At 42.6% G+C, this 11,695-nt stretch overlaps 1 protein-coding gene across 1 annotated transcript; it reads left to right on the forward strand.

Annotated features, from left to right (window-relative positions):
- The first annotated feature begins 9,185 nt into the window (after positions 1 to 9,185).
- On the forward strand, positions 9,186 to 10,647 carry LOC118429863. The gene is made up of 2 exons (XM_035840487.1): positions 9,186 to 9,325; positions 10,307 to 10,647. Exons 1-2 carry the CDS (start codon positions 9,193 to 9,195, stop codon positions 10,537 to 10,539), a joined length of 366 nt encoding a protein of 121 aa, XP_035696380.1. The 5' UTR covers positions 9,186 to 9,192; the 3' UTR covers positions 10,540 to 10,647.
- Positions 10,648 to 11,695: the final 1,048 nt, after the last annotated feature.

Raw genomic sequence — 11,695 nt, forward strand, 5'->3', positions numbered from 1 at the left:
CAGCCATCGTGTGCGTTCTTCAGCGGGGCCGGGAGAATCTTGTTGACTGCACACAATACAATACCATACGATAAGGCTCGCCCCTGGGGCGTCGCCAAAAAGAGAAAGAGCATGCACCAGCTCCTTTACAAATCCGAGTCAAAAAGCCTATTAGTAAACCCTAGCCCCTCAAATACACAAAGAAACATTAGCGTGTGGGCAGAGCGTGCTAATACATTTAGAGTGACGAAGCTTGCTGTTTATGCACATAATGTTGAACGTAAAAAGGCGACGACCGTACGTTTACGATACACTTCGTGCAGAAGTTCGGCTCCGGCCGTTTTTGATGTGTTTTAGGTATTTTTGTTGGCTATCTTTTTTTGCCGTTTTTCTTGACATAAAGAAAGCCCGACAAAAATGTCTAAAAACACGTCAAAAACGGCCGGAGCCGAACCTTGGAGAGTACGTTTACGACACGGACATCATCAGCTTCGGCGATGTTCTAATGATCTACGGCCGAAGCTGGTCAAATGTGTAATGGGGCCAACATACTGTAAATGCAGAAATGTTCGCGGTGGTTTTATGTTCGCGGATTTCGTGGTGGCCACTTCATCGCGAACTTAAAACCACCGCGAACGTTTTTTTCCATTATAGTTTTTTTTTACTACAGTCAATGACGCTACCGCGAACACTCCGTTTTTCCGCTACCGCGAAAGTAAATCCCCTCGAACTTAAATGCCTGGAGGTTACCTACCGACAGTCACCGGTCTGTTGGTACTGGCTGTCATGCTGCCTCGCGCTGTCCCAGCTGATCCTGAAAAACACAGTCTTAGTCAAACAAGATCACTCACCCAGAACGGCTAAGCTACTTTTGAGATGTCCCTGCATGTGTTACGTGGGACTCCTTAGGCCCAAATACTCTTTATGCAAATTTGTTAGGGAATTTAGACTGAATAGGTGCAACGACTGCAAAGGTGATAGTCATCTGTTATGTCAGTCCTTTTACAAATGTGGTAAAACTAAATGAAAAAATAAAAAGATACTACATCAAGTTTCAATTGTTAAGTTTCCTATAAAACATTACTTGATATTTTGACCTTGTGTTATCCTTCTTCAGAGGCACCTCTTAAGAATAACAGTTCTTAAGCCAACTTGTTGACCTTCTATCGATCTCTTTTTTCCTGTTTTAGGAAAACTCGGTAACACAAATGAGGTTAAATACAGGGTCAGTCTAATATGACTCACCTAAAAGTGGCTACTAAAGGTAACTTGATATTTTACCTAACGACTCACTTAATACATATAGTAAATATGCATACACGAGACTTGTTGGACTTGACGTTTTCAGTCTGTATATTCTTTCTTGCTCAGCCAAGTTGTTACAAAAATAACTTCCGGTACGCCGTTTTGCTTAACCCCTCCTTTTGCTACACAATGCAGATCGATATTCACCGAAAGACTTTACTGAAAGAGGTGAAATAAGTTACAAACAACTCACCCACACGAGACTCGCCGAAATGTGGTGAAAATCATTTTTAGCCAGTTTTTTTCTTCTTCAAACTTATGATTGTTACAGAAATAACTTCCTGTTCCCAATTTTGACTCACTTCGAGCTCCCCCTCCTCTTTTTGCACATTGAGAATCGATGTTCACCAAAATAATGTACATAGCGACGGCCAAAGAGCAAAAGAGTGAAAGTTACACATGACTCACTTACACGAAACTGATCAAGATGACTTAATATTCTAACCTGGTGTTTTTACCAAGATGTAAAAAGACTTCCGGTACCCCATTTTTACCTAGTCTTTTCACACAATTGCAAATTGATGTTCAAAACCGAAATGATTTAGTGTAGAAATCCTAAGAGCAAAAGAGTGAAAGTTACACACAACTCACCTGCACGACTTGCCGAAGTGAAAGTCAATGTTTTCACCTGATGTTTTTTGTTTCCCCTCTCCAAGTCGTTACAAACATCACGTCTCTAAGCCGGCTCGTTCGCCCTAACAACCCCTCGAGTCCCACTCTCCACGTCGTCTTACCTCTCCCCGTCTCCATGGAGACGGCCACTCCAAGACGTCTTGACCCTTGACCCCACGCACACTTAAGACAAGGGTGTTGTCTCAGGAGTTCTCAGCCATTCATCGAGGCGGGAAGGAGACTTGTTCTGCCGAACGAGAACTTCTCGTCTAACATCGTCCTGGCAGAGATTGATGTTATTCGTGACACGCCTGATTAAAAAGCCAAATCCAGCTGATTCTTGTAACAAATACTTGTAACAATTCTTCCAGCTGAATCTTGTACCAAAACTCGTAACAAGTCTTATAATGTTCAAAGAAAAACAAAGGAGCATAAGTGTGTACAAGTAGAATGTGTTATATCTTATAAAATATACAATCCTTACAAATTTCACTTTTACAAAATATATTCAGGAAAAGTACATTCTGGCACGCATGATTAAACAACCTGAATCTTGTAACAATACTTGTGGCAATTCTTATAAATGTACGCCTATAGGAAAAATAAAGGAGAAAGTGTATACAAGTAGAAAATTAGAAAATGTGTTATATCTTACATACAATTCTTACGGTATTCACTTATAGGAAAAACAAATGAAAACGTGTTTAGATATTTAGAAAATGTGTTATTCTTGAATACAGCACCACATCCGCTATCTGGACAGTCTTAAAAACTCAAGTTTTGTAAGTTTGTCCAGTCTGTAACTGTACCGTTGGATTTGTCATCTTTATAAAAAAAGTTTCATCTTATAGTTGCCACAAAAAATCGGAACGATAGCTACGCTCGTACTAATGAATGCAAAGTCGTGTATCTGACAGAACCTTGTGTTGTCATTTATATCTTCAAACAGTCTGTCTTCAAACATCCATAAATAGTCTCAGCCCAATATTCATGGAACATAAACTACTTTTGTCAGTTTGGACAAAGGAAGGAGGTTTTGTCAGACGCCCTTAATGTATCTACATGTGCTTGTCTGACCCCAACTTTCGTCTGAACCTATAAATATCTTTTACCCTTACATGTAGACGTTTTATCCACTGTAAAACGATGTTTAACATCGATGTTTAACATCTCCCTCTCACACTTTAGTCAGAAGCTGTGAGGACGATGTCTGATTGGTATCAAAATGTAAGTAGGAGAGACTTAATAAGTTGTGTAAAAGTAAACTCCAATATCACATGTTTTACCAACCTGTTGAAATAAACGTCATTGCGACTTAGTTTTTTTAGGATCTTAAGTTAAGGGCAAAACCCGCCGTACGTGCAAATGCGTGCTGTCTACGTGCCCAAACGTGGGCAATCTTTTGGGATCCGTAAGTGGTGAGTACCGCCTCCGTACGAACACGTAGGGAATCCGACGGATTTTGGAGCGCGCAGACACGCCATAAAACTTTACGTGCAGGCAAAACAAAACTTTGTTTGCCACCTGGCTGCGGATTTACCAGCCGTACGCACCAGCTGCAGCCTGAACGTTTTCACAAATACTTGGCGGACGTGGCCTCCCGAAAAAATCGTACGGATAAACTGCACGTATGGCATGTGTGTATCAGTCTTCTCTTGTTTGGCATTGGTTCTAAGGTGAAGGTTCTCCAACCAAGCAGGCGAAAACTTGTTATTTGTTGTTGAAGTAGTCTTACGAAAATGTCTTCCATTCAAGAGCGAACCTGACACACATTCTTACATGTGAGTTGATGTGGAAGCGCTGTTCATGGCAGACACGGTTCGTACTTTTGTAACCCAACATGAGTTTTGTTGAGGGGAATTTGGCACTCATATCACAATAACGTCCTCTTGGAGTCCAGGTCGTTGTTACCTGCATGAAAAAAGGAGGTATTGTCTCTATCTCTGTGTGTGTGTGTTTTGCGTTTCCTCATCTTTGTAGTCAGCATAATTCAATAACCTCTGGATGGATTGTGACGATAGCTAATGTGTGGGCAGGTCGTGGGAAGACAAAGATTTAAGTCGATTTTAGATCCCCTTTTGTTGATATTACAGAGGAAATTCGTCTTATATTTTTTGCTCCGACCAAGTCATGGTTTTTATGTTTTGATGGCACATAGACTGTGATCAGAGGAAGAAGTGGTGTACGTTTACAGCTTGCAGCCTGCTCTGTGTATGAAAGTAGTACTACGCCATGAGTCTATAACTTCGTGGCACGTCGCGTCTTTGGTTTCCATTGACCATGGATCCTAATTGGCAAAACCTGCCAAGAACCGAAAAGGGACGAAAAATCTAACAATCAGACTTGAAAAACATAGTACAATGAAAAACTTTCTTCCAACAAAAAGGTATACACGGATCAAATTTCCAACGACCACTATAACCTTCTTCAGGATCATAGCATTGTACTATGGCTACTTCCCACTCAGATGAGTTTCCTTGAGAATTGAGAAACTTTATTTTGTTTGGATTGAAACGTGAGGGTGGGTGCGCATATTTGTTTAATGCCCTCTCGGAACTCAAAGCACAAAGGAACAAAACCAAATATCGTGTAAAACATTTACAGTACCATTTTCTTTCAATGTGCAGGTGTTAGGGTACACGGAATAATGACATCATGGGAAATGACATCACTAGCATCCCTCCTATAGATCTTTTTACGTGGCGTCATAGTCCTGTTCGAACGTCCTAACTGCCATGTTAGATGATTAGCTGCTCGGTCTCTAAACGGCACATGTGGACCCGTTCGTGGAAAGAAGTTGTGTTGATTTTATAAATTCACAAACGGGCTGGATGTTTCGTTCTAACTGCGAGTTCCATAAACACAGGATACGGCCTACTCGCCGTTTCTATCTTACAACATTACTTGCACTAACGTTACGTTCTCGTAGCAGTTTTCCAATAGAACGTTCCGTGAAAAAAAGTTCCTGTAAAGTATAGTAACAGACGAGCAGAACTAATAGGAGGATGTTTCTTTGCCTGGAGGCCTACACCTGAAAGGACCAGCCTTCTAAAGCAAAGATCAAGGGACACACGACACGGGACTTTGTCGTCGTCACTAATTAGGCCCGCTGTCGCCAACAATCCCGGCAAAAATAAATCCGCTTTTGGAGTCCCTTTATCTTCTCTTCGCGGCTTGCCGAGGCGGACGCAGCGCGAGGCGCGCACAATGCACCCTAACGAACGGGCTAATTGGTTAACTACGGAAACCGGCAGACGGAAGCTGGTTTGCCGCGCGTGGCAGGAAACATTGCTGGGTGGACAAAACTCCTACGTCATGGCACGTAACCTTATCCCTGTGGCATATAGAAACTACAAACGTACAACATAGCCATTAAAAACGCGCCGATCCCAGGTCTTTAGTAGTCATCTGGTCTGGTCCGGGCTTCACTTGCGCTGGTGCTGTTTCGAGAGCGCAGTTCTGTCTCTCCACTTGTTCTGGGTAAGCTTGACGCACTTTGGTCCGGTAAGGAACTTTTACTCTCTTCTTTTTTTAAGCCGTGTAGTTTATTTGCTATCTGAAGGAAGATTTGAGTTATTCCTATCGGAGGAAGAGGCAATACCTTGCGTTGTTCTAAAAGATTTGAACTCCGAATAGAAGCACTTTAAAATTGCGTATTTTTCCTCGAATGAGAACTGGTCCGGGAAGGAACTTTTACTCCCTTCTTTTTAAACCGTGTAGTTTATTACAATCTCGTTTGTAAAGTCTGAAACAATTCAGCCTCGGCTTCTATTTCTAGACTACTTGTACGATTTGTATACAATAAACCAGTTATTATTATCTGAAGGAAGATTTGAGTTCTTCCTACGGGAGGAAGAGGTAAAAACGTGCGTTGGTCTAAAAGATTTGAACTCCGAATAGAAGCGCTATTTTTCCTCGAATGGAAAGTGGTCCGGTAAGAAACTTTTATTCCGATCAATTTAGGCCGTGTAGTTTATTTCCCGTGTAAAGTGAGATGTGACTTATTCGTAAAAAGGAAAGGTAGCGTACGTTGGTATAAAAGATCTGAACTCCAAATAGAAGTGTCTTAAAATTGCGTTTTTTTCCGGGCATGGAAACTGATTTGATCAAATATGCGTACCGAGGAAAGGGCAAACTGTAATTAAACAATGTCTGTAGGGATATATCAGGGCGTCAGATATAAATCATAATCGACAACTGTAAAACAGATATGCTATGTTGGAGGACAGTTGTTCTAGCTGGACAAGCTCTTCTTTGTATTGAGAAAGTTGATGACATGTTCAGCACCAAGGACAGGGATGAAACAGAAGTCAGATATGTTAAACCATACTTATTAATGTGGCTATTAGTGTTATTTTGCTCGTTGTAAGACCGAGCGACGACTTCCAGGCGCTAAACTACTGGTAAGGCCTATGTCACATTTCCAAACCGGGGCCCGGCCGGGCGGCTGTTGAGAACGAAAAGTATGATATAGGCATCCGTCTGTCTCGGAAGACAATGGTAGGCAGACGGGTTTAAGGCGACCCGTCTGCCTGGCCTGCACTTGGGTTTTTAAGGTGAAGGAGGGGTGTGCACGTCCTTTTCCACCCTCTCGTCCACTGGCGCACTAGTCCTACAGGGGCAACTGTATGCAACGTGTAAGACGGCCCGGCAGATGCAGGTTTGTTGTTTGGAGTTTCCGTCTCCTAGGAGGACTTCCGACCAAGGATGCAAGGGGTTCCTCCTACCCCTGACTCGTGTGTCATGGCGGGTGTGTCAAAAGTGAGGAAAGTCGTGTAAAGTGCGTGTAAAGATCGATGACACGACAAGCGGATTCGAACCCGGGACCTCTCGGGCCTGAGACCAACGCGCTGCCGATCGTGCCACGCGGTCCCACGAAAAGTATGATATAACGTCACAGTAAAAGACACCGAACTACACAAGACGTAAAAAGAATAGTCTTAGGAGTTATTTGTGTATATTTTCATTTTTTTCGTTTCCACAAACAGCCCTGCCAGTACCATGGCTCGCGCTTGCAGGAAAGCACACCGGGCCAGCCCGACTTTTAAACGTGACGGGTTCTCTGGCGTGTAGAAGTTTTAAAAACGCCTGAAAAATTCCCTCCTTCACCATTTCCAAAATCATATCCAGTTGCAAATTATCTCGGGCGTATCCCTCCTGGAGTTACATACTTGCACCTGATCAATAGCTTTGCTTACATGAGGTACGACAAAGCAGTAACTTACGCCACGGAGGATGAACTCAGTTCATGAATACCGCATTTAGTGAACTCCTGGACAACACTTTAGATCAAAACTTAGATAGAATGTCACTTGAATTCAATCTGTCGTTTGTCCAGTTTCACGGTCACTATATTGGAAGTCCTTTCCACCATTGTTAAAAAGCGTAGCATGTCTTTTGACATAAACTGTTTTTTCTTCGATATGGTAATATGTCTTTATTTCTGATATAGCCTATGTACTTACAGAGACGTTTGACGTTTACCACCAATACTTGTATGGTGTATTTTGTAGGAATTGACGATTCCAGGTCTAATAAGCCCACCTATCCCTTGTTTGATGAGAACTACACTTTGAGTAGGTTAAAGATCCCTCGGTAGTTATCGAAAAGAGTAGGGGTCCTTCCCGGTGTGATTAGACCAAACCACACAGTCTGGTCTTGGGCCTACGTCACATTTCTTACCTGGGGCCGGCAGGCATGTTTGCGGGAATGAAAAATTTATGCCAATAGATATGTACAAGGCATACTTTTGAATTAATTTTGGTCCATTTTTTATTTTTTTTTATTTTTGTATCGTGCCTTTCGTTCCCTAAACTGCCCGGTCAGGCCCCTTTCTGAAAATATGACGTTAGTATTACGCAGTTTTATCTTACTATACAAAACTAAATTTGTTACACCCAAATGTGTTTCCAAGATTTGCGAAACAAAAATAAATCGTTTAGAATGTGGTAGCAACGGACCGTGCTGTAACAGGAGCAAAGGGTCAGTAGCTACAGAAGTACATCCATCCCTTTTTGTCATACATAACTGTATCTGAATCTGTATCTATATAGCCGGTATAACCGCCGTTCGGCGTAACGCACCAGCTTCGCAGGCACGCGGCGCGGCAGCAGCTGGTTATATTACACCGAACGACTCGTTACCCCTAACTTTTGCACATCTATCTGCAAGCGTTCTTTACTGTAGATACGAGGCATTCAATAAGTAATGTCCCTGACCCATTTCCCATAGCAGGAGATTAATGAAACTTGGCACAGTTATTAGTCTTACTCTTCATAGGAACCACCTAGAGTTTTGCATTTCTCCCATCATTTGATGTAGCTCTGGACACCGTTCTTGTAGGACATCCCAGGTTGGTCCTCCGACAGATGCCTCATCAATGGCAGAAGAGGGACGACCAGGTCTGGGAGCTGTTTCCACAGACTTCCGACCTTGTTTGAATTCAGGATGCCAGCGTTTTACAAGGTCATATGATGGGGCATCATCACCATAAGTTTTTTTTCATTTCATCAAAAGTCCCCTTTGGTGTGCGTCCTTTCAAATACAAAAACCGGATCACTGCGCGACACTCAACTTGCTCCATTTCACACCTGGTCCAGTTCACACCTGACTCAGTTCAAACACCAGTAAATCAGTAACCACAATTAGTTCAGAGCTGTTTTTTGCAACATAACCCATAGAGATATGACTCATTACACATGCAAAATTTCATCTAGATCAGACAACTGGAAGTGGGTCAGGGACATTACTTATTGAACGCCCCTCGTAACTGTGCGTTACTGAAAAATGCTTGTATAAGACGTTAAATTGAGGTTCCGTGCTTGAGGACATCCACACGTTAGAATCCACCACAGTTATCCAAAAGAGTGGGTCAAACAAATCTGTAGCTGGACATGCAGCTTGTATAGTACTCCGCAGTCCGGGGCTGTAACTGGCTCCTCCCTTCGCGGAAGTTGGTCGGGCCGCTGTAAGGCTAACGCCACATTTCCAAAAGGCCAAAACAGGGCCCGTTTGTGGAAACGAAAAATAAAAATGTAAACACAAATGTCTTGTGGTGTTTGGTGTCTTTTATATCATACTTTTCGATCTCAAAAGCTGTCCGGTCCTCTCTAGTACAAACATGGTGTGTTACGTCATGAGGCGGTTTTACCGGGTATACAATACAAACAAAACAAACAAATTAACAAACAAAAAGCACTAACGCCAATGTAAATTTCCAGCAAAGTTTTCCTTTTTTTAAAGCAAAATTTTCCATACGTTCCATTTCAGACTGAAGAGATGGCGGTTGAGGCACAGATGACGTCACGTGCGGTGGTGGTGGCAGTTTTACTCGTTTCCATGGCGACCAGTCATCCTGCCGCGCATGCGCACCTTGTGAGCTGGGCTGTTCCCGCCAAAATAGAAGCCCAACCTGCACCTCAATACGAAGGTAACAGCTACGTATACAATCTCTTCTTCAGTACCTCTGTTTGACTGTAAGACGACCAGGGTTGGACAAGTTTTCTAAAATTGACTTGTCCTATCGGGCAAGTACTTAAAAAATTTACTTGCCCGAGCCAACTTTTCACTTGCCCGAAATGTAAATGACATTTTTCTATGTACATTCATGGCCTTCAATGGAATTTTTGTTATTGGCTCTATTTTCTGTGTTAATCAATGCTTGATGTCATGACTTTGAAAAGTAGCAAGTACATCAAAATCCCACTCAATGGAGAAAAGCTAACTTGTCCGATCGGGCAAGTGGGGAAGGACATGCACTTGCCCGATTGACATTTTCACTTGCCCGGGACTATAGGACTTGTTTATCCCTGGACGACACGAACTTAATTTTATAGATGACATACTCGCCCCTCGCATTGAATTTCGCCTGTTCTCCAATAGCAACTCAATAGCTAATAATCAACATTTTAAGATTGTCAGAAGATCTGCTCTCCAGGGTAAGGGGGCACATGGTCAGAGCAGGAGCCCCAGCGCCCTTGTTCCCTCCATTTTGCATTTGGCTGTGTTATACGTTAATAACATATTCAGCACCAAGGACAGGGCGGGTACACCATCAGTCAAATGAAATCAAATCTATATAATATCTTTTTTCATCTTTATTTTCAGACATCACAGAGTCTACTTTGGCGCTAGAGGCGCACGAGCCGGTCATAGACGTGCTACCCGAAAGTCAACCCTGGCAACTTTCCTTGGTACTGCAGAAAGACTTTCGTTTATGCTAATTTCTTCTTCTTTTCTTAATCTTTACCTCCAGACGTCGCAGACTCCAACTCCATAGCGCTAGAAGCGCACGAGCCGGTCCTAGACGTGCTGCCCGAAAGTCAACCCTGACGACTTTCCATGGTACTGCAGAAGGGCTTTCGGTTTTGATAACTTGCTAATTTCTTCTTTTCTTAATCTTTACCTCCAGACGTCGCAGACTCCAACTCCTTAGCGCTAGAAGCGCACGAGCCTCTACTAGAGGCGCTGTCCCCCGAAAGTCAACCCCGCCACCCCGCATCGCAGCCAGACTCCTATCGGCCACTCCTCATCCGACTGCCGTGGCCTCTCGCGCGCGCCCTCAGCAAGCGGGCCAGGAAACCGCCAAACATGAACGCCTGGGGGCAGCCGTGGGGCAAGCGGGATCTGAGTCTTGTAAACTGAACTTAAAGAACACGGTATGGAAAATACGTCCAACGTTCAGCCACCTCCGAATCTGTATTTGAGTTCTGGCTCTGGCAAAAACAACATTCATCGAATTCCGCATGATATATGAAGTATACTATATGATGAAATAGTAGATATGTTGTGCTCAACGTTATGAAATTAAACTTTAAGACCGTGTTTGAGACAATGCCATGGGGAAAGCAGGATCACAGTATCGTAGACTAAACCTACAGAAACGCTATCAAAAATAAGTCCACCACACAATCTGTATTTGAATTCTGGCAGCGCAAAAACGTCCATCTAATGCATTGAAGACAGATCCTATTCTGTATATTATATGAAGCAAAATATATGACTATGAAATTGTATGTTGTGCTCAACGTTAGATTGAACTAGAAGACCTCCGTATTTGAGACAATGCAAATCTTATGTACATCACATGTACTAAGACTACTGACATTGAAGAGTGACCTATTATGAAAAATGAGACAGATTTAGTACACATAAAATACATGTTATATTGTGGTTAACATGACCAGAGCATACATATTCACCATTAATTACCGGTGAAATGAAGTCTGTATTTCAGTCTGATAGAGGATTGTTATACCATACTCAGGGTTGTAGCCAGCACCTGTCCTTCAGTCCTTTGAAGGAATTTTGCAGCTGGGGACTGAAAAAAGTTTTCCCCATTCCGTCCCCTGGGACAGACAAAAATTGATATGTAAAGATTGAAAAAACTGAAACCAATGTGTTCTTCTTCACCAAAACAGATGCCATTGAACAGCTTAGTCTACAAGCAAAATTTGCACCTCAAAATGGACAAAATAGTGTTTCAGAGGGTCTTGATTTAAAAATTTTCTGGGACCAAGACCGACTAGAAATGACGCGCAACGCGCCTTCGGTGCTCGATAGGATTCCCATTCAAAATCAAGGGAACTGAAAATGATTTCAGGCTGGCTACAACCCTGACCATACTACAAGACTTTATTGTATGCAGATTCTATGAGTCTATTTTAATTTATGTAGAGTCATATACTTACAAAGTCTTTCTTCAGAATACTCGAAAATTCCATCATTTCTTAAAAGTGATTTGCTGCGTTCTGAGGCCCAAAGTACAAATGTAATAGGTGGCCATTGCAGTGCAATACAT

The sequence above is a fragment of the Branchiostoma floridae genome, chromosome 14, assembly GCF_000003815.2.
Source record: "Branchiostoma floridae strain S238N-H82 chromosome 14, Bfl_VNyyK, whole genome shotgun sequence".
Classification (NCBI taxonomy): Eukaryota; Metazoa; Chordata; class Leptocardii; order Amphioxiformes; family Branchiostomatidae; genus Branchiostoma; species Branchiostoma floridae.

Bases quoted from the DNA above. Each gene is read 5' to 3' on its own strand.
- LOC118429863 (XM_035840487.1), top strand. From the start codon at position 9,193: ATGACGTCACGTGCGGTGGTGGTGGCAGTTTTACTCGTTTCCATGGCG. The intron at 9,326-10,306 runs GTAACAGCTACG...CTTTACCTCCAG, and splicing joins ACCTGCACCTCAATACGAAG to ACGTCGCAGACTCCAACTCC.